This window comes from Lineus longissimus, chromosome 2, assembly GCF_910592395.1.
Source record: "Lineus longissimus chromosome 2, tnLinLong1.2, whole genome shotgun sequence".
Classification (NCBI taxonomy): domain Eukaryota; kingdom Metazoa; phylum Nemertea; class Pilidiophora; order Heteronemertea; family Lineidae; genus Lineus; species Lineus longissimus.
In genome coordinates this window covers 2,802,084-2,823,670 of record NC_088309.1, presented here as the reverse complement: position 1 = coordinate 2,823,670, position 21,587 = coordinate 2,802,084, and the positions used below count along the sequence as shown (strand labels likewise).

The window sequence follows — 21,587 nt, the reverse complement described above, 5'->3', positions numbered from 1 at the left end:
AGCAATCCAAAAATTAAAATAATGTTTAGATTGTAGAAACCCACAACCTTCTGCAACTGAAACATCATCTTTCAAATTCATTAATGTTACATCTTGTTCCTAATATTAGTAATAACCAGTAGTCATGGCTTCTTTTTGTCGAATGTTTCGTTCTGGCTTGGCGAAAAAAGTGCTGCAAACAGCGCCTGTACGTTTTATTCTGTGCAATCTTTGTGTAAAATTAAATTCATTGCTTCCATTTTAATTAGTTTATTTATTTTATTTAAGACATTTGTAACAGCCCTGGCACAGGATTGACTGTCATTGAATGTCCTCTTCTGTCCGAAAATAGTTCATCAGCTTTGCCTGTCATCATCGAGCTCTTTTCAAGCTACTTTCTGAGCTAGGCTTATAGTTACAGATAGATTTAAAGACACTATTTAAAAATTAATTGCTTCTTGCAGGGCCAGTCCTTCAGAAATCTGAATACTACAGCCTGTTCTATGGTGAGTACATTAGCCTACATATATTGTGGTCATTCCTGCATAAGAGTTTTCATATTAGTAGGAGTCGCTAATCTATTGTTAAGATCAACGTGAACTGTTATGTTGCAACCTGCCTAACCTCTTGCTTATGACTATGTTACTTTTTCAGTCTGCTTGGCACTTGGGCAAATTGAATCATGTGGCTATAGCAGTGCCAGATATGGATAAGGCAGCTGATAAATACAGAGACCTTGGAGCTGATGTCAGTGAACCACATGTAAGTGATATGCAGTCATAAAAATTCATTTGAAACAAATAAGTAGCAGATAGCTCTTAGAAAGATTTTGTAAACGTTGAGCTGTAGGTTGGGTTTCATCTTAGCAATTCCTCAACACCCCCGCAGCATAGGTTGTGGAGCAGGAGTTGACATTACATCCTATAACTAACCGCAAGCAAGTGACGGATGGAACATCAATTTTGGTGTGTTTTACATGTATTAGTATTACTATCATTATTATTATTTTGTATTGCCATCTTTATCATCATTCTTTGCAGAACCTCCCCAGCCATGGAGTGACTACAGTTTTTGTGAACCTTGGAAATTCTAAGCTTGAGGTACATAATCTAAAAATGCCTTAATGACAACTCGCCCAGTCGGACAATTCACATAATACTTAATGAAATTATAATGTCTTTACCTGAGGGGACATGTGGGCATGAAGTGCTATCCACATCATCTACAGTAAAAGGGTTAACTGAATGAATGAGAGCAAAAAATTACCACCACATGTTGTGTATTGGATTCTGATTGCACCTTACAAATATTTTGCTTGGAGGTAGTGTTGCTGAGCTAATTTTTTCAATACCAATCGTTGTCATCAAATATCATAGATTTGTTCTATTTTTAGTTACTTCATCCATTCGGGGAGAAAAGCCCCATTCAGAAGTTTTTGGAGAAGAACAAAAATGGCGGGATTCACCACATTTGTATTGAGGTAATTATCAACATCGGGTGAAGGATCGTCATTGTTTCATCTATTTCTGAGTGTGATCCATCCAGATTTTACAATAGATTTCTTGTTCTTTCCAGGTGAAAAATATTGAAGCCGCCATGAAAGACGTCAAGGCAAAGGGTATTCGATTATTGAGTGAAACCACTTCGATTGGTGCTCATGGTAAACCAGTGGTATTCCTACACCCAAAAGACTGTAATGGTGTCCTCACAGAGTTAGAAGAGGAATAAGGACGTGGGACAATGGGAATGGGTTGTGTCTTCATTTCTGCAGTACCAGCTTGTGGGCATTGTTTTGTCATCAAGGTTAGGTGATGTTTGCCGTTTTGGTTAGTGGATGACGTATTATAAAAGCTTAAGATTAGGACAATGACAGTTGAATATCATTATATTTATTGAACGATGGAGTATTATTGGTGCTTGTGTAGGCCTGTCACTTACGTCATTGACATGCTTGAATCAATGGACAAAATTTATTTATCAGAATCTCAACTACTTGTGTCCTGTACATGTATGAAGGAGATAACGCTTAGTAGAGCTGACTTTTGTCACAAACACCACTTGAGCAACTTCGCCAAGGTGGCCAGCATCTGACTTTGACATAGAACATGTAATCTTATGTTAAAGTAAGGTTACCAGACTAGGATGCACTGTTGATGTAGTAATGCATGAGAATGATGTAAACAGTATTTGGCGTATTATTTGCAATAAAAGATTTAACCTTATTCTACTCTCTGTTGTATGTAACTGTTTCATAATGGTGAACATAGCTGGTGAAACAAACAGACCTATTCCTTTGATCCGACCATCGTGGCCAGCCATCACACTCTCCTGTACTGGATGTGATGTAGAAAGCGGAATAGCAATAAGTGAATTGAAATTGTTGTTGCTACATGTACCCCTCAAGATCATTAAAGACTGCTTCGGACACCGTTGGATTGTACCATGGGTATATTGCCAAGCACCCATCCCTCCCTCCTGAGTTGTCACAACCAACAGGAAGGGAAGAAGCTGAAACCATGATGAAAAGATGACAATGCAGTGTGATGCACGACTGGGTGTGCTTGTCACAATCACTTGTCCTACAAGAATATCTCACGGCGGTGACAACTATTCAGGGGCAAGGCCAGCCAGATGGTGTTCTTAAAAATCCGCTCTTCCATTTGATTGAGAAATTCCCTCAAATATGAGATTCTGACCAGCCACAAGGACAAGATGTCATGAGACAGTCCTTATGAAAGATCAACGTAGTTGACACATATCAGTATCTGGTCGTCTTTGTACAGTATAGCAGGAATTGAAACTATCCTACATGTAGCTAGAATGTGGAATATTGACCACTAGCAAGCCAGATTTTGATACTCAATTTAAGAGTTTCCACTTGCTTTGTATGTCCTCTTTTAGTATTGCCTTGTCCTGGATTCAGACACAGACAAGTTTCACTTTGGCAGCTCGAAATTCACAGAGGCAAAAGCCTTTGTTTTTAAAAAACCAGCAGTGTCCTTTTAAGACAGAACTTTGAGGCCTGCATTGGTTATGTAAATTAGGAAACAAAAGAGTCAGGTGAGAAACAACACGAAATTTATTCTTATTGTCTTTTGCTTTACATGAACTCAAATTACAACAAGTACAATTCTCAGCAAATCTAGCTCACAAAACTTAGTAAGCCTATCCCAGTTTTCCTTCTTTAGATCTTGACATTCACATACAAAGTATACTTGCAAGGAAGAGGAAAGATAAATCTCACAGAAATCAGGCCAAAAAGTCATGAGACTGATTGAAGGTTTCACTTTCCCATTCTCTTTGCCGGGTTTGCCCTATATGTATATATACACACACACACACACACGCGCGCACACCAAATTTCATGTTTTACGTGTAATACATGTACACAACCTTGCTTCTTCATTTGAAATCAGAATGTTTTTGACCAAGAAACATACCGGGCTCTTAATATTATTATGCAAATAGTAATTAAAATTACAATTCATCCATCCTTTTATATGCACTTGTTCTAATGAATGAAATGTAGGAGTCCTGAAATTTTACCCTTCTGACATCCAACAATGACCCACTGCAGCTGGCATAGGTCAATGGAGTCAAGTAGAAGTAGTTTTACTAGGTACGATGCAACATGTACTGGGCCTGGTTGTACAATCGGCTTAATTTGAGCCAACACTTGTGTTTGTCTCCAACACCGATTGAGCAACTGGGCCCAGTAAAACATGGGCAGGTTTAGGTGTTTTCCCTGCTAAGATGAACCATCTCTGTGTGTACATTACATATGTACATGTTCTGTTCACCTTTTTGTTTTCCAGGGGTTGATTTTCATCACCAACACTATATTCATCTTTTTATCAAGTGAAAGACAAAGTTAAAGACAATGTGATCATGTACAATGGTGATTAATACCAAGTAGTATAATAAACAAATGGATGAATGACATGAAAAATATATACACGTTAATGGTTGGCAAAAGATTATGAAAAGTCATGAAAAGGATGATCCCTGAAATCTGCCTCGAAGACATAAATATTCACTAATCTATACAAACCACTTTAGAAGTCTGCGCAACCAAAATGGAACATTTTCTTTTTTGAAGATCAGAACTTAGTTATAGCTCAGTGTGGGATTCTAAACCAGCCACTGGGGCATAATGCACCGCGCCCCGGGACCAACAACTCATGTACTATATATATCATTATTCATTGTATTGTTGGTAACATTCACACTTAAACCAATTTTCATACTGCAACATACTTTCTTATAAGGTTATTCACATGACACATAGCATCAGCACGTACCAACTTTACCATAATCATCGCAGGCAGTTTACTAGAGGTAGTCTTCAACCACAATAGCTGTACTCTCATCACCCCATACTTTCTTATGATCAATGTCTTAAAGTATTACACAGATTTACTTGGTTCCTCCCAGGTTCCATTCAAAACCACATGTTGCTCGATTATGTCAGCACTAAGATCAACACAGAGGGGTTCTACAGTGGTATGCCTGATCAGGGAGACTGGGTTATCAAAGGTAAGCATGAATGCACAGGCCGACAGGGAGTTGAACACAGACTCTTATAAACTGCCTCCCTGGCTGGAGATGCAGTTACAAGAAGATGGCTTCTTCATTTGCCTAACTGACAAAGCTCTGCAAGCTCAGCTAATACCAAGAGGTCGCAGGATGACAGTGAAGATCTATCTGGCTGGTCGGACAAATTTTTAGACAAGGATAATCAACTTTAAAAAATCTTTCCCTATCTATCACAAAGGGCGATTGTGAGAATTCCGAACGAAAAGCACAGCCTGGAGATATTGTCATAAAACTGGCATGGTTAAATTGCTTCTCCTGGTTAGAGTCTTTTCCAGTGTCCACACAAATTCACAGATTATTTGCATTTGTCATGTTTGTTGTTCTGAATCTGACCACCTTGTCCCTGATTTGTAACGTTTGTCAACGGTCGTCGGAAGAGGACAACATTTGGTTCTGAAAACAGAATTTATAACAACTTTATACAATTTGTAGTAATAATTGGGAATTTAATCCAAGTCATTTTCTTTTGCTGATTCGACTTGTGTAATCATTGCAACTCTGACTCACTTGTGTTCTGACAATCATGATCAGAATTTTCAATAAGATTTTCTTCTTCATATATTTTTGTGATTATCCGTAATACACAGAAGTGGAGAACCCTTGGCCGGATACATACCAGGTTTATGAACCATATAATGGACCCATCCTTGACTCTGCATGATACCAACTCTCCGCCATTCATCCTCAGACATTGTTCGCTCTCTGGGCATCTGCTTCACCAAGTCCTTGGGAACATGCACATGCCTGGAGGTAAAAAAGTACAATGACAAAATATAAATTAGATGTCGATAATCCAAGCAATATTACCAAGGTAAATCTTTGATATCATATCGAAGAAGTTTGTTTTGGCGCTGACCAGTCATGCGTTTCACATTAAACAAGGGATCGCCGTGTCATCTGGCCATTGTCCAAAACAGGCTTAGGCCTTCTGACGTATTCTGAGTGTGCATATTTCATTTGTTTGGGCATTCTTTGAATTCATCTATTGCCAGCGCCATGCCCCTCCCTGGCTTAGGCCGGAGCAACTGCAGAATTGCCGGGACACTCTGTGCTAAATGATAGGAATGTGTACATAATGTACAGAGGCCCGAGTCTGAGACTGAGAGACTTGAGAGTGAGACTGAGAGGGACAGAGTGTATAAAATGTACAGAGCTACTACTGTCCCCGCTATTCTGTAGTGAGGCCGTTGTCATGAATTGGCCTTTTTGGGGAATGTTGCTGAACAGTAGGCCTACTGCCTACTGTACTGTAGCAGTGTATGTTGTTAAATGTAGGCCTACTCGCTCGCGCACACAACGCATGCACAGAATGTACACAGAGCAAGTACACGAGAGAAGGGTTCCCATAGCGGTGGGAAAAAAGCCACATTCAAACCACAAATAAAGCCAAATTCCGGCAACTTTAGGTCCCACCTGTATTCAAATTCTTCATCGAAGTATTTTTCGGAATAGTATATGTTCTTTGATGATGACATTTTTATCAAACAAAGGAGTTTTGGAACAAAAACTAATTCTTTTCCTCAGAACTTCGTTCAAACAGCAGCACGAAAAACTTTCCTTTGATATCATTGGGTGAATCATGTCACGTGAAAAAAATATAAAGATCTGATTGGTCGAAAGTGGAGTCGATAGGTCGAACTAAAACTCTAGTCTCGCGAGATCCATACCAAACGTTGAGCAATAGAACGAACGAAAGATTTGTTTATTTCCGTGTCAAAAAGACAAGTATTTTCTTCTTTGCCATGTAGTATTTTACGTTGGCAATATATAACAAGTAAGAATTGATTCTGATCATTCATTTCATATCAACTACTATAGTAATATTATAGGCCTCAGTAAGCCTGAGCAGTAACAAGAGTAGACGTGTCGTCCGTACTGAAAATTTTGACATTACACTTGACTTAGGCATGACTTAGGCCTACAGATACTGATTCTCATCATTCTGTTGACTGTTATACACTACAATAGTACAGCATGACCAGTGGTAGTGCATATGCACATGCTCCTGAAGTCAGTGCAAAGTAAACTGTTATGACGTAGGCCTACATCATTTCATGCGATGCATTGGTATCTTATATTTGTTCAATTATTGTAACAACCAATAATACTGTCTTTACTGAATACTGAGGTAACTGTGAGTAGGCTACTCTCTGTCCTCGTCTTCTGTATCTTAGGCCTAAGGCCTATGGCATGCCGGGTCGTTGCGCAAACTCGCATGCTAGCCTAACGTTGCACGATATTGCCACGTTGTTAGTGGTAAAAAAAAACAGAGAGGATAAAATAAACTTCCTTTGGATCAAACCTCTGAGGTGTTCTCAGCTTTAGGACGCAGAGTTGATACTTTAATTACAATGTCTCTGAATTTAACTTGTTTCAGACTCAGAACAGAATGGCTAGCAATCAAGATTGGTCAAGAAGTGGTAGTTTTATGAGCAAACCTCCCCGTGGTTGGCTTCATCCTGATGAGCACCTGTCAAGGGGGGCCGGAGTGTATTATGGAGTCCGGGTAAGAATTAAGAAACCTGCTTTATTGGGCATACATGTACTACAGTAGCCCAAAACCTGACTTTCTTCATAGTAGTAAAAGATAATGTATTATGTAGCTTTATCTTAATCCGAATCCTTCTCAAAGCAAGTCCTGGTGACAAATGCTATTGACTTGTTATAATTCGTCCAGGAGTTCACTGTCAGATTCCAGAGTTTCTGACAAACGAGACTCGGTGCCAGGGTTTATCTCAAAATCATGATCCAGTCTGTATATTTCAGTATATTGGCTGCATGGGGATCAAGGCTTCCATGAAGACACTTGAATTTGAGACACGCACAGCAGTTGCAAAGTAAGTATTAGTAATAGTATTGTGAGTAACTTGAAATCTCTTGAGATGAGATATTCTTGGCATGTGGTTTCGCATTGTATCTTCAATTCATTGGTATCACCAGCTGTAGAGGCCTCGGGACATGAAGCCTTAACAGCTAAAATAACATCCTTGAAAATGGGATGATCCTGCTTTTAATCATCCGGATCAGCCTATTTTGTCATGTCTTCTCCATCCGTTGTCTGTCCGTCGACAACGGTGGTAAGGTTGCTCTGAGGAACATTCATTCATTGCTTCCCTCCAATCTTTGTGGAAATATGGAAATCTCAAGGATGTGGTCACCATTCCAGTCCTAGAACTAATTGAAGACCTTCAGTCTCAGGTATTGCATTATTATTGTTTCAGAGAATGCATCCACAGGGTTTGTGATGCTGCTGGCCTGAAAACAATGAACAAAAAGCGTAAGGTAAGATACTGGCCTAAGGAATTTATAACCCAAAGACTCTTTTGAAGATTGGATCTCCTGTGTAAATTGTTCCTTAGTGTGTGCCTCAACTAATGTCACCTCTGTGAATTTCAGGTTGATAAGAAGGTGAGCAAGTTACTTGTGACGCACCCGACCATGCATTATGCTGGGTCTAATGTGAACCTGACAATCACCACAGAAAGTCTTCACCTCTCCATCCTCTCTGCAATGGAGACTGGCGATGTGAGTATGAGATTGATAATGGGTTTTCTTACTTCTTCTTTCCTTCAGTGTTCAGGACCAGATAGTCAATCCTGCTCAGGAGATGTACTCAGTCATGTCGGTGCTAATTTGTTTTGACACTGCATTGCATAATATTTTGGCTTTTGATATAAGGTTGCCATTATGTTTGCAGGTCATCGCTGATCACCAAATGTCTGGAATCTCATTTGCCTCTGGAGGTGATGCTGTGAGTATTATGGTCTAGAGCGACTCTTAGAATAGTGCTGAGGTCAAACAACGTCTGGCCTAAGTCATTTTTTAAACTGATAAACATATTACATGATCTGTTTTGTCAGGTATGTTTCTTGTTTCCATATCCTCTGTAACTAATTTGCATTTTGCTTTGACTTTGAGATTCCTGACAAGATTTAAACACCTTACACTTACAATGATGGAACAAGAACAAAGACACAGAGCCAACAAGAAATAACGATTTTATGGAGGTTTTTTTCTTTAACGCGTTCATCTAATCTGTATTTGCTTGTTTACAGGAAACAATGGACTTCGTAGCATATGTAGCAAAAGATGCCATTAATGGTCGAGCATGTCATGTCCTTGAGTGTGGAGGCGGTTTGGCACAAGATGTCATCACAACGATAGGACAAGCGTTTGAGTTGCGATTCAAAGAATTTCTTAATGCGCAGCCAAAACCTTTACAAGTTCCAGACAGGCAAGGATAACAATATGTGTTAATTGCAGCCAGTTATTTAGCCATTTGGGAATAAAATTTAGGTCATATTCAACTAATGTTATAAACCACAAGCCTTTGAAAGTTAATTTGTTGTTTGTGACGGTGCGGTATAGAACAGAGTGAGAAGATTGGAACTGTACTGCTTTCATTATTGTACATGTATTTACATCTGGGGCGATCTGACAAGTTTTGATGTGCACACATTTTACAGATTGGACGATGGTTTTCATAAAGAAGAGTCTGCATGGGGTGAAGATCCAGAGTATTACAATGATCGACCAGGGGCAGTACCTCCTATCCCTCCCTTGCCACAGTATCCAGGTGCTTTCGGGGTAAGTTCCAAGTTGTGAGATCACTGGACTTTAATTTGCGAACTAAATCGAGGTATGAAGTTTGGTGTCTTCTTGATTTACAATTGGGTGAAAACTTGCAGGAAATGGTTTGTTAAAAGGTCAGGAAATCCAAGAATTGCCACCAACGTACATGTCTGTATTCATGAAATATTGTACATTTCAGGGTCAAGACATGAATTACGCTTCAGTCCCTGACGATATGGCTGGAAAATACAGGAATGGAAATGATGGTGAGCACATGTCTCTTATCTCTCTATTCATGAGCTTTAAAATCCTGGTTGTTTTATGAGTTACTCATGATTCAAAATTTGACTTTTCAGTCATCCATAATCGGAGTTTACTTAACAGTGCTGCAATCCTTTTGTTGATAGACAAAAGAGATCTCTCGCTATGCTACAGCAAGACTGATTTAATCTGTCAGCATTATAGATATTTCGTTGCTAAATGGCTGTTTCTCGGACATAGATAATGTTCCCATTACAAGGTGTTCTGGACTAGGTTCTTTCAACTGCTTCTTGGCCTATGGAGAAGACACCAAAATTAACACTTTAGAGCCTTGTCACTTAACATCTCCCATGCGATGTGTTAATATTGCTTCACACTTTGGTTTGATATTAATCTGTGTTGATTGGAACCTACGGCAGTTTTCTTAAGGAGAACTTAGTCTCCTGGTATCTGTTCATTATTCAGTGTGATCACACTTTTGCCTAAAACACATGTTTCAGGTGCTCAGGATAGGCATAGGAGAAAAAAGCTTTCTGCACAGCATAACGATGTTGGGTCTCACAGTAATGGCCTAACCTATGACCCTTTTAACATGAGTATGTACTGCACACAAACCCTAGGACTGAGGGAAGCATTTCCATGAGGGATTTGAACTCTTACCCCACTTTTACATATCTGATATTAGATATTTGGGGCCCCCTAATATGGAAACAATTTAAACTCATTAAAAGTCCTTCTTGTGATTCTGGTTGTGAAGTACATCCTTACTCGATAGCTATCAAATCCTTTATTGAAATAACTTGCCCTCAGTCGTCAAAGTGATCAGCTAAGATGTCTATGTGACAGATGTTGTCGTTGAAAATAGTTGGGCCATTTCCTTTTCCTTGCGTGACATGCACTGTGTTATTTCACTGCACACACTCTCCTAATACTGCCCATAACCAATGCACTACTTAGGGAGCATCAGCCATTATTCCTTTGTTGGAGAAGTAATGATATAAGTCATTGTCTACTTCAAAAATCTTTATGTGCATCATCTCCTATCTGCTTGCATGACATCTTCATCTACTCTTTTGAGCGAATCTACTTAACCTCCATCCTCCTTGAATGACATCTATTTTTTGAAAGCGATGCCATGGTAGAGTGTCTGGCCCTCCAAACAAGAAGCTTGGAGTCAGTCTTCTCCTCAATTATCCTTTTCAAATTACATCTGTACTTCATAAGCCACACACTGGTATGGTTAGAGTGTCAGGCCTTCAATACAAGAATCTCAGAATCGGTCTTTGCGTGTTTTCTTTTTGATTGGTACTCATTGTTATGCAGTCATCGTGATAACTCCTAGTGATAGTGGTTCCATACTTCCCTTTTATTCATACAGTCAGACTTCCAAATCCTTTCATAACTGCATGTTGACATCATGTCTTCCATTGTAGTCCTTGATATGCTCTAAGAAAAGAATGTCTCTGGGTAATTTCATAAAATAGAGTATTTTGGATTCAAATCGATTTCACGTGTCAGTATCCAAGATTGATTACTGCCAATGTTCTTTCAGATATATTCAATGGACAGTTACCGCCAGCCTCGCAAGCTCCACCCCCTCTGCCACCCATGAACCCATCTAAGCGACATCCATTGGAGCCTACGCATGAAGAGTGGTATCATGGGCCGATGTCAAGGAAACAGGTAGGAAGTTCACCTGATTGCTTTGACTGTGCTATAGAGTCAGACAGCTGGACGGCTTGACTTTACTGCTACAATAAGTCTCCTTTTTACTCCTTTTTACTCCTCATTACACCTATTGTCAAAGGTACAGTATGAGTGGATACAATTTCAAGAGGAAAGTTGAATCAAGTTTAGTCATGGCCTGTGGTGTAGGCTGTTGGACAGATTTCCAGTGACAAATTGACACCAATTTGTTTCTTTTTCATTTAGGCAGAAGAATTACTGAAGCAGAATGGTGATTTCCTGGTGCGTGAGAGTACAAGTAACCAGGGCCAGTACGTGTTGAGTGGGATACAGAATGGCAAGGTGAAACACCTGCTGCTGGTCGACCCAGATGGAGTGGTAAGTTGGGTAACCAGGGCAGGGTTAGTATGTGTTGAGTAGGACACAGAATGGCAAGGTGAAACACCCAAATGGTGTGGGAAGTGGTTTAAAGTAGCCTTTAGAAAGAACAAAAAAAGAACAAGCAATTATGTTATACCCGATCCCAGGCCAGGTTGCATTTTAAAATTGTTCATTTATGATGGCCTTACCAGTTTCAAAGTCAAGACATACATGAATAAATCACTCAAAAACTTTAAATAGTCAGATGCTGGTGACCTGACTATTGGTAAGAAAGCTCTTTCTGTATATACGCCTGGAATCGGTCATCCTACCAGACTTTCTCCAAGATGAATTTTGATATTTTTCAGGTTCGAACAAAGGATCGAATATTCGACAGTGTGGCACATCTCATCTCGTTCCATCAGGACAATAACATCCCAATTATGTCACAGGACAGTGAGCTGATTCTTCTTAATCCAGTGGGAAATTCAAAGTGCTGAGTATTACTATTTGAACTACCCCCTTGTGGAGACTCACTTTACTTAACGAGGATGACGATTTTTTTTTTCAAAAAGCGCACAACCATGTGGCAGATCATTCTGAAGTATTATTGCTATTCTCTTCTTTTTTTGCAAAAAAACATTTCTTTGAATGGTGCAACAACATTGATTGTACAATCTTAAAAAACTGATGGATGGATGTGGATCTTTACATATGGCTTACATTTTACTGTGAATCTGATCATTTTTTAGTTCTGAATCGCTTAAAAGAACAATGCTGTTAGTATGGCAGAATGTTTATGTAGCATTTGCAAAAGAAGGAAAATAAGATTTGTGATATGAAGGTCATCATATTTTAAGCTGTGCATAATTTATCCGCGGAATTACTGAGTAAAATTAGGAACTTCATAGTCTGACCTCAGTCTTCATTCGCAATGGAAAGGATGGAGTGATGTATTTTGTATTTTGCCACTGTTTTGAACCTTAACATGGTGTTGTGGTATATTGAATTTGGTTTGGTTTGTCTGAAAGCAGGCTACAGGGCATGATGGGATGTGGTTCAGTCGATGCGGCTTTGTGTGCAAATTCAAGTGAGGAGGATATCAAACAGGGGTACCTCCTTGTGACATGCACTGGTAGGCCTACTTTTATCATGCAAGTTGCAACTTCCTGTGTTTTTTTGTAAAGGATAGTTGATAGTTGATAGATCTGTAATTTACACATCCATTTTAATCACATAACTTTTAGGATGTCATCTTTCATGAACTCATGATGTCATCTGTGTTAAATACGTCACGTTGTAATTTATTAGCTTTTGTACTTTATGTATTGAATATTGTCATTGGTTTCCCACAATGGCCATTCATGATGAAGGCCAATGCAAGTCATCACAATCTTTCCGGTAAGCTTCACCGTCACTGTACATTTCAGAAATACATCTGCTCTTTTCTGTATGACTAGCCGCAATGTTTGTGATTATTCCTGGTTATACAAGGTTTATATGTCGTGTCTCCTTAAAATCTAGAATTCTGTGTTGGCGGGAGGGGGAGAATATTTAGTTTTGTATAATGATGTAGATTTAAAATGGGATTTTAGACTTTCATGTAGTGACAGGCCTGAAAACTCCTTGACCTTGATAAACGTCAGGAAAACAAACCATCTGTACAATAGATCTTCAGGGTCAAAGACAGCAGACAGTGGCTTGAGAGAGATTGTCTGGCATCTTTGACCGTGAAAACCTATTGTGAAGGTGGTTTATTTCCCCGACCGTAGGTGATAGGCATATCTGGTAAAGGAGTTATTGATACAAGTAATAGAATGCAGGAAGTTTTGTTGGATCATGCTGTTAACTCTTGTTATTGGGATAAATAGTTGAGATTTGTTTATTTTTCAGAAGTGCAATCATTGATGTGTGGAACTTTGTAATCACACTTGATTTTTTAAGGTTTCTAGAAGTTAGTTGGGGAGTCGGTAATATTTGAAAAGTTGTACATGTACTATCTATCATTCAGTTTGAGCTGGCAGAAGGCTGTTTATTCCCCATGCATGCCAGAGTCCAGTGGTAAAAAGGTTACTTGGTCACTTTAACAAGTACCCACAGTATTTATCCACAAGATATGTCAGGCTTTTTGCAAAACTCTCACTATTTTACCATTTCTATGCTTCTTCTCATTCCCTTTTTAACACAGGGCCGTAGCTAGAGGGGAAGCAGGGGAGGCAATGCTTCCCTGACCAAAGAGCCCCCCTGTGACCCAAAAGCTAGCTGCAGGCCTGCAACTTTCGATATGACATATGTACATTTCAAGTTACAATTAAGAGTCACAGACTGGAGTGAAGATGTATTGCAGTAAAAATATTTGCTTTATTTCACTGGTTGTGTCTTTTAACTGACAAAAGTTGCCGTATTGAACAATGAGGTAAGTGGGCCTTGCCTTTTTAATTGCAGTGGTGAATGTAATATCACGTTCAATGCAATTTTAAAGAAATTTTAATAGGCTGATGAAAAAACATGTCGTTTTACACCCGTTATTATCCGATGCCAGTGCTATACCCGTTGTGGTATTTGTTTTCTGTAGGATTGTTAAACATTATCTTGGTAATTGTTATGGTCACCACAGAGCTTCATAATCAAATATATAGTAGTGTAAAAAACATTTATTTTATTTTACCAATGTTGCTTTATTATAGGGAAGGGGTTATAACTTGCTGAACGGCAGCACTACCTCTGTAATGATATGATCTGTTATGCAACATTATGCCGCCACCTTACTGTGGGGACAGTTTCTGCCCAAGTTTACTTGTTGTATCTAACAGTTATGAAAATACTAGTAGAATCTCTAATGCTACGGATGACGTACACTTTTTTTATAAAAAAAGAACAAATTTGCTTATTTTATTGGAGTTTATCGTCTCAAGTGAAAAATGTGTCTCCAATTCCTGTGTTGAAGAAAGGGATTTTGTAATCTGAAATCGAAGGGTTTAACTAATGAGTTGTCAGTGCTGGTATGTGCAGCCAAAATATGTATCTATGCATCAATCACCTATCAATCGGTGTAAATCAAAAGGCTTTTTGTAGGTTGCTTTAATTGTACATGTACCCCAGATATTTGTAAATAAAAACACTGTATTATAAATGTAAAGAATTTGTTAACTTGATTTCCTTCCCTGAGTAGGTTCATGTTTGTGTGAAGCTGTTGCTCTTGCTGATCAGATGGTTCACAGTGATGTACTTCTCCATCTGTAGCACTTGTATCATTCATAGTCATGAGGATGAGAGGTTCCCTGCATGCACATGTTTGTTGAGGCAAAAAGTGTACCCGTTGGTGTGATTGACCGCTCATGTCACCATATATTTGGGACAGTGCTTTATGGAGGCCGATGTTAGCCAATCGCAGCCATGGTGCCAGCTGACGCTCCTGAACCAAACACCGTCATAACTATAAATGGCAGCAGGACTACGATTCATGAATGAAATGTTTGAGGTTGTTGTGACCCACATGCTCTTGGGACCCCCTCAATACAGTCACTTTAGAAAATAGCAAGTGCTGTTTTTACATGTACTTGAATGTATTTTTGGCGTGTTTTCTCCTTTGTTACTCAAACGCCAAAGTAAATGGGATGCTTATCCTTGGGCTTCCTCAAAACAAGACTTTAATGGCAGCAGTTTCTCCAGTGAACCTCCGGAGCTTCACTCAATTTCATCAGGTTTCCTTATTCCAGTGACAGCCACACGGCAGGAGTATCATTGCAACCTGGACAGTGGCCAAAGACATGTTACTTTCAGGCCGAGATATTTTCAAAATTACGCTACACCAAGGTACATTTACTGTTACAACCATGTTGCTGAAGGCCAGACATCTGATTGTGCTTGGGCATCCTTCATCATCCAAGTTAACAATGGTGTTGGAAATCAAAAGAGACAATAATTACTATTCTATTGGATTTATTGTGAGAACATTCAGCAGGAAATGAAGAAGGGATTAACAGAAAAATTAAGACTAGTAGCACTCCTTTTATAGCAATAGATTTTTTAACATTATTTGTAGTAGATGCTGACCTATCTTGTTTCGTTCATTGCGAGTTCAAAAAATATACCAATAACATAGAGACCGAGCAGACAGTATCGAATTTTGTGGTAAGTGTTAGTTATCAACTCATTTTCTTCCTGCGGTCTTCATAACTTGTAGGGGAACTTGGGAAAACAAAGTTCAGAGCATCTTTTTCTTGTTCTGTGATGTCAGGGTGCCACAAGTCGACCAGAAGAATAGACCTCGATGGATCAAACCGGCTGCCAGAATGTTCTGCTTCATGGAGGAATGAGTCGTCAAAAAAGAAGCATTTTCCTTCATCCCATGTCAGCTTTTTCTGACCAACTGTAAGTGTGCAGGCTGGAGGGCAGATCAATCCTGAATTTATAGAAGAAAGTGCAATTCTGTTAGAAACAAGGATGAGATAATCAATTAACATGAGTTAATAGATGTAATTATATTTTACAAATGCATGCAGGTAACTTTAGATTAATGAGATCAAGTATGTTTTGTTTCTATCTTCTACTGATAAAGAAGATGAGCCTTACCAAGATGACATCGTAACCTGATGTTACAGGGACCGTAGTGAGGAGTGATATGTGTCCCTGGTTCAATCACAGAGAAGCACACATTGCCAAACAAATTATCCTCCACCATGCTTGGAATGTTCTGCAAGAGTTTCATCGTCTCGGGAACTTTATCACAGTTTTCTCTGACATACTGTCCTTGATTGATCAATGAAAAGACAAACCAACTTCCAGTTGGAGTTACATTTTTTACCCAGCCAGATTGTCTTCTGGATATCAGCACAAATTCATTCCGGATATCTGAAAAGCCATCGCAAAGGATTTTGTTGACTTTTGAGAATATGTCTCTCTCACTCCATACTGGGCCAGATCGGAGTCCTTTCAGATAGAATACATTTGGTCGCTGAAGTTCACTTTGCTTTTCACATTCTTCTACCTCCATTATAGCATTTTTTACTCTTGCCAGTTCAGAGTGTGCATTTCCATCCAATATATTACAGTACGTTCTAAACTTCTGATTTGCATCTGTTTTCACATGTTTGTATCTATAACACCGGACACAATCAGGCGATTTGCAATTCTCAAACGTATCCTCTGCTGATGCCGTAAGATATCCTGGTCTGTTGTTGTTTTTAAGGAGTAGATGAATGATTCCAGCAATAAGCACAATGAGGGATACAGCTATTGACATGAAGTCATCAACATGGGGCATGGAGGGTAACATGTTAAGTCAGTTTCGTCTTGCTCTTTAAGTGTCCTGATCTTCCTGTACAGTAGATTAACTCAGGCAGGATGGAAAGGACTGTATTGTAGGCCTGCAAAACAAAAAAGAAATGACTTTGATTATGCATACTAAACCATTAATGGCATTATTCCTTCACCAGCTGAGCTGAAAACTAATAATCATCATGTTAGTTCCCCTATTATTACTTACATTATATCTGATTTGAAGGACCACCAATCTATGGATTGAATCGGATGAACAAACATAATATAACACTACCAATATCCTAAAGGCCAAGGTTATGGTGTGCATAGATAGGCCTACATACAACACAATACATGTACAACTCTGCAGCATAACATGATAAGCCGACTGCTGAGGCTGTCCGAGAAGCCACCAAATTTTGGATTTGATGCATTTCATATTTTTTTCTCCCAAACAAGTCATTCGATAGTTTGGGAGCAACATACCCACCTATATATGCCTTGAGGACTGTTACATTGATCTACATTTGGCTTTAAAGCGAATTTCGGGTCATTTTCTCTAAAAAAACTCCTCCAAATTTCTCCGCATATTTGGTGCCAGCTATCTTTATGCAGTATCAACTGAGTTTTAGAAAAAGTGGAATAATAATTTTGCTAATTACAATTAAAATGTACGTGCATTTTTACACAGTTTTCTCTGTTCTTCTGGTTAAAAACAACTTGTTAATGATCAGAAAGTGCTTTTTTGGACGTTTTTTTACTCACTAAAGATGTTTTAGATAAAGATATGTCGGCCCAGAAGCATGGTAAATTTCACATTTTACTACTGACCTCAACCATGTCAACCAGGAAGTGAAAAAACAATTATGGCATCAGCAGTTAATAGTCCAATAACAGTGATTTCTTGGTCAGAATTCCTGGCTGATCCTGGCCTGATGTATGGCTTGTTTGATAATGTACCAGGTGTTGTGTCATACAGCCCAGAGAAAGTCATGGTTTTGGTTGACAATGAAAACTCTGAGTCTGCAAGAGAAACCAATGTCAGGTAAACGTGTGCTGCGTTCAAAATCAAATCAAATCAAAAATTCAAATATTCTGTCGATTTAACATCATTTATTACCAAATTGGATGTTGTGCATATTTTTGCTATTTACGTCGTGTAAGTTATTTCCAACGGAACGTCATTAACAATTAGTTCTTAGATTTAGATCTATCATCAATATGATTATGAATCCGACTTCAAGACTGACACCTGTCCTTTTGCTTTCAGGGAACTAACTGTCAACAACTTCGAAGAGTTAGCTCACTTGAAACATGTAATATTCAGCCGCCCCATCATGCTAAAAACATTTGTAGAACATTCACGGACAAGCTCTTACGGAAGTGTCAGAATCACCACTCACTGGAAAGGTAGGAAGATTGGTGCATCTAAGAAAAAAAAAGTTGGCCATGGCTTCATAATAGACGAATTCAAGAAGACGAATCAGTACCAAAACAAATACTGTAACTTTTTGACATTAAATGCTCATGTTACAGTCTCTGTGTTACACGTGATAGAGGGTCACTGTCTTGAACAATAAGTCAGGTTTATTTTTCAGTAAGTTAAATTGTCAATCTAATCTAATTGATAGTAATTGTCTTCATTCTCATCTTTTTTTAGGAACATTTGCCACCTTAATCAACACCCGCCATCCCATTATTCAGTCACAGTTAGAACCACAGTTTCAGAAAGCCATGGCTGCCTGTAGCAGAGGAGAAAAGTTCTGCCTTGAGGTAAGGATATGATTCATTGAATCCTCAGTGCGGTGTTTTAACTGCAGAAAAGGCAAAAACTGGTGAGGTCAGACCCAGCATTGTTGTGATTGTGTAGCTGAGCAACATTGTGGTATGAACTCAAAAATTGTAAGAATGTCTGTCTTTACCAAAAAAGCCAAATGTTATAACATGTTCAAATGTAAAAGTTCTCTGTTGCAGATTGACCTGGCAGCTTCTCTGAAGCAGTGGTATGTGGAGATGCTTGAAATTGACGATGTGTGTGCTTCTGTTAGAACAAAGACGAAGTGTTCTCGATTTTACATTACAAATTATGCCAAGTACAACCACTGTTTTGACTGCAGCGTGTGTTGGTGTGTGTTTTGTGCACCTTGTTGGTTGGTGGCAGCACCTATCTATAAGGTAAGTTATGTCTGATTCTAACACAGATTTAAGAGCCTCTGTCAATGGTCCAAGAGTATTGATCTAGATTGAGCAGTGCCCATGAGACTGAAGTCTGACATTGGCATCAAAATCAGCAGATTTTGTTTCAAATTCTGGGCTGACCCCCTTCCCCCCAGGGGAATAACAAAGCCAGACAATGACCCAACTCATCAACAGTAAGTAGAGTCATTTGCCTAATAGCAAGTGCTAGAGCAGTTTCAGTATATTTACCAAACTTGTGACACTGAAACGTTTTTGTGACCTCACTAGTTAGTTGGTAGCGCATTTCATCATTAGCACTTATGTGTTTTAGCTGCAGAGGAAGATTAAGTGTACAGATATTGGCTTAGATGTGGAAGCTCCAGTTGTGATGAGGACACCACTCATTCGAGGACATGTGGTAGAAATAATGCCAGGTAAGCCAGGAGCCTTTCGTTCAAGAGCATAAAACAATATGCTTTGTTGGTGTGTTAAAGGTGGTGGAGGAGCACCTGAAGAGTACGCCTATTTTATTTAATAGACCTATTTGCAACAGACTTGGATCAACTCTCTTAAACACAACACAGTACCTTCATAAATTTGAACTGCATTGCAGCATATTGAATTTAAATGAAAAATTTGCATCCCCTTGCCGTAAACATTTGGTCGCGAGTGAATTCAATCTTTAATGACCCTAGTGTAACTGAATAAGAAGGCCAAGTGCTACAGACAAAGGATTTCTTAACATTTAGTTATAGGAATTCATGAATGGTAAATTTCTTCTCCTACCTATGCATTTTAGAGAGCCAACGTCACCTCCTTGAAGAACAGACCAATCGGTTGGTTCGGGCAAGTGAAGCGGAGCCTACCATTATAGCCCGTCAGCCGGTACAGACACGGCAACCATGGGGGGCTCCTATACGAGAAGATGCCAGACGGCCAGCTGTCCCACGGGAGCCTTGGATGTTTCAGCCTGGGGTTGATGTCACTGCAAGGCCTGCTGTGCCACAAGAATCTGCTCCACCCCCATCCTATGATGAAGCTGTTGGTAAGTTAAAGAAAATACAGATACATCATCTCCCTGTCTGCTGCAGTTCCGACTTCAGCACTGGGCTAGAATAGAACGTCAAATACGTAATGGGTTTTTGTGTTTGTTGAAATAGGTTTTTGAAATCTTCAGATGTGACGATACTAATGTGATGTTTGAGAACCCTATTCCTGGTTTTCTCTCTTTATTATTTTATTTCATGACCAAATTACTAATGTTTTGATATTTCTTTGCAGCTGCTGGTGCTACTAATGCTGGTCAGTCGGAAACATAGCGGAGCTGCAACTTGTAACACTACCAGAGGTGTTTTGACATGCAATATTGCATGAAGGAATGGTGAACTTGTGGCACTAGGGAGAAGTTACTGTTACCAAGGATTGATTCACATCAACGTTTAGTATTTCCTTGCTGTTACCGATGGTGCCTAAACATTATTTTGTGTTGTATATATATGTTACACACTTATTGTAACTTGAATAGTTGGAAGATTGTGCTATATATTGCTTTATTATGGGAAGGCAATCACTAGGAAAGTACAAAAAAAACCTTAGATGAATCTGCATGGCCCAGAGGGAGGGGCACTGTCAATTATACATACATGTGTAGAGAGCATCGTTTAGTTTTTGATAGGCCCTCTCTATCAGGTACAACAATCTCAAATCTGGTAGTATTGCCGTCAACTCAAAGTTATTATAATGTCAAGTTTCCTTGCCTCCATGAGACCTGATTTGTGCAACATTGTGCCATTTGTCACTTTAAATCGTCCCTTGTCATGAAAACTGGTAACAAGCTCAACATACAAGAGATGATTATTTATGTGATTTGACTGCTGCCAAGGTGCTAACGTCTTTGGGTGTTTAATCCAAGGACTGTATATGGACTGAATTTGTGAACTGAATTAGTTTTCTCCACTTTTGTCTGAACGCTTTCAAAACGTACTTGTACATGTATTGTTAAAAGGGAAGTTTGCCTTCTTTTGTAAATTTACAAATTTCCTGTGTCAAAAGTGCAACATACATGTATATGCATTCAAGTGTATGCATGCAGTTGGTGGACTGTCTTAACAGTTTGCCCATATTTTGTACATTATTCCTGCAACACACTAAGTAATTCATCGCAAAGGACTTCGATGCAGCTGGTCAAATTGCAATGAATGGCTCCGTATGCAACCAGCAGGTTGTAGTAGGTTGCTATCTTGATTTTTTGTAGATGAGTAACTTGTCGTGTAATGTTCTTTTTCAAACAAACTATGGAAGTGATGAATTGCAATTCATGCAAGTAGTTGAACTGCAATGAATCCCTTAGTGTGCAGCAGGCATTACAATCTGTGTTATCCCCGAGTGTCAACGGTTTTGATAACTGAAGTTGTTCTTGTTAACACCTCCATGGCATGTGTAAATATAAATTGGAATTTTCATATTGGCACATTTGAAACACGTTGTCCATCCTTCTCAATAAACATTGTTTGAGTGACCCAATTTTCATACACAAGGCCAAACTAATAATTAAATTTTTGAATATTGTATATAAACTCCCATTGGCTATTTCTTATTTAAAAATAAACTCATGTAATGACAACTACCATGTAGCTTGTTTCTTTGAAGAGATGAAGACTCTTTTTGACTGCAGCAGAACAGAAAAAGCCTAA

General features: G+C 39.0%; 5 protein-coding genes across 5 annotated transcripts; 3 read left to right on the top strand and 2 right to left on the bottom strand.

Moving 5' to 3' along the window:
* The first annotated feature begins 108 nt into the window (after positions 1 to 108).
* LOC135483517 (methylmalonyl-CoA epimerase, mitochondrial-like) lies at positions 109 to 2,201 on the top strand. The gene is made up of 6 exons (XM_064764479.1): positions 109 to 187; positions 444 to 485; positions 634 to 741; positions 1,020 to 1,079; positions 1,373 to 1,459; positions 1,555 to 2,201. The coding sequence occupies exons 1-6, from the start codon at positions 125 to 127 to the stop codon at positions 1,705 to 1,707; spliced, it is 513 nt and encodes a 170-aa protein (XP_064620549.1). The 5' UTR covers positions 109 to 124; the 3' UTR covers positions 1,708 to 2,201.
* An 876-nt stretch (positions 2,202 to 3,077) lies between these two features.
* LOC135501355 (cyclin-dependent kinases regulatory subunit-like) lies at positions 3,078 to 6,129 on the bottom strand. The gene is made up of 3 exons (XM_064793429.1): positions 5,989 to 6,129; positions 5,192 to 5,319; positions 3,078 to 4,968 (listed from the first exon to the last, which is right to left on the bottom strand). Exons 1-3 carry the CDS (start codon positions 6,048 to 6,050, stop codon positions 4,871 to 4,873), a joined length of 288 nt encoding a protein of 95 aa, XP_064649499.1. The 5' UTR covers positions 6,051 to 6,129; the 3' UTR covers positions 3,078 to 4,870.
* Positions 6,130 to 6,250: 121 nt separating this feature from the next.
* On the top strand, positions 6,251 to 13,818 carry LOC135501346 (SHC-transforming protein 2-like). Its single transcript, XM_064793417.1, has 12 exons — positions 6,251 to 6,349; positions 6,953 to 7,081; positions 7,342 to 7,412; positions 7,797 to 7,857; positions 7,972 to 8,100; positions 8,273 to 8,326; positions 8,631 to 8,809; positions 9,042 to 9,162; positions 9,347 to 9,413; positions 10,961 to 11,091; positions 11,341 to 11,472; positions 11,823 to 13,818. The coding sequence occupies exons 2-12, from the start codon at positions 6,965 to 6,967 to the stop codon at positions 11,952 to 11,954; spliced, it is 1,194 nt and encodes a 397-aa protein (XP_064649487.1). The 5' UTR covers positions 6,251 to 6,349; positions 6,953 to 6,964; the 3' UTR covers positions 11,955 to 13,818.
* Positions 13,819 to 15,394: 1,576 nt separating this feature from the next.
* Positions 15,395 to 17,351, bottom strand: LOC135501339 (aspartate beta-hydroxylase domain-containing protein 2-like). The gene is made up of 3 exons (XM_064793404.1): positions 17,207 to 17,351; positions 16,030 to 16,823; positions 15,395 to 15,859 (listed from the first exon to the last, which is right to left on the bottom strand). Exons 2-3 carry the CDS (start codon positions 16,730 to 16,732, stop codon positions 15,603 to 15,605), a joined length of 960 nt encoding a protein of 319 aa, XP_064649474.1. The 5' UTR covers positions 16,733 to 16,823; positions 17,207 to 17,351; the 3' UTR covers positions 15,395 to 15,602.
* Positions 17,352 to 17,539: 188 nt separating this feature from the next.
* LOC135501322 (uncharacterized) lies at positions 17,540 to 21,517 on the top strand. Its single transcript, XM_064793381.1, has 7 exons — positions 17,540 to 17,761; positions 17,987 to 18,126; positions 18,377 to 18,489; positions 18,691 to 18,891; positions 19,226 to 19,328; positions 19,694 to 19,939; positions 20,176 to 21,517. The coding sequence occupies exons 1-7, from the start codon at positions 17,583 to 17,585 to the stop codon at positions 20,211 to 20,213; spliced, it is 1,020 nt and encodes a 339-aa protein (XP_064649451.1). The 5' UTR covers positions 17,540 to 17,582; the 3' UTR covers positions 20,214 to 21,517.
* Positions 21,518 to 21,587: the final 70 nt, after the last annotated feature.

Excerpts from the sequence above, each read along its gene's own strand:
- LOC135483517 (XM_064764479.1), top strand. The coding sequence starts at position 125 with ATGGCTTCTTTTTGTCGAATGTTTCGTTCTGGCTTGGCGAAAAAAGTG. Across the intron at positions 486-633 it reads ATACTACAGCCTGTTCTATG|TCTGCTTGGCACTTGGGCAA; the intron begins GTGAGTACATTA and ends TTACTTTTTCAG. Across the intron at positions 1,460-1,554 it reads TTCACCACATTTGTATTGAG|GTGAAAAATATTGAAGCCGC; the intron begins GTAATTATCAAC and ends TGTTCTTTCCAG.
- LOC135501355 (XM_064793429.1), bottom strand. The coding sequence starts at position 6,050 with ATGTCATCATCAAAGAACATATACTATTCCGAAAAATACTTCGATGAA. Across the intron at positions 5,320-5,988 it reads GATGAAGAATTTGAATACAG|GCATGTGCATGTTCCCAAGG; the intron begins GTGGGACCTAAA and ends TTTTACCTCCAG. Across the intron at positions 4,969-5,191 it reads TTATATGGTTCATAAACCTG|AACCAAATGTTGTCCTCTTC; the intron begins GTATGTATCCGG and ends TTCTGTTTTCAG.
- LOC135501346 (XM_064793417.1), top strand. The coding sequence starts at position 6,965 with ATGGCTAGCAATCAAGATTGGTCAAGAAGTGGTAGTTTTATGAGCAAA. Across the intron at positions 7,858-7,971 it reads CAATGAACAAAAAGCGTAAG|GTTGATAAGAAGGTGAGCAA; the intron begins GTAAGATACTGG and ends TGTGAATTTCAG. Across the intron at positions 11,473-11,822 it reads TGGTCGACCCAGATGGAGTG|GTTCGAACAAAGGATCGAAT; the intron begins GTAAGTTGGGTA and ends GATATTTTTCAG.
- LOC135501339 (XM_064793404.1), bottom strand. The coding sequence starts at position 16,732 with ATGTTACCCTCCATGCCCCATGTTGATGACTTCATGTCAATAGCTGTA. Across the intron at positions 15,860-16,029 it reads CAGGTTACGATGTCATCTTG|GATTGATCTGCCCTCCAGCC; the intron begins GTAAGGCTCATC and ends CTATAAATTCAG.
- LOC135501322 (XM_064793381.1), top strand. The coding sequence starts at position 17,583 with ATGGCATCAGCAGTTAATAGTCCAATAACAGTGATTTCTTGGTCAGAA. Across the intron at positions 18,127-18,376 it reads AATCACCACTCACTGGAAAG|GAACATTTGCCACCTTAATC; the intron begins GTAGGAAGATTG and ends ATCTTTTTTTAG. Across the intron at positions 18,892-19,225 it reads TGGCAGCACCTATCTATAAG|CTGCAGAGGAAGATTAAGTG; the intron begins GTAAGTTATGTC and ends TATGTGTTTTAG.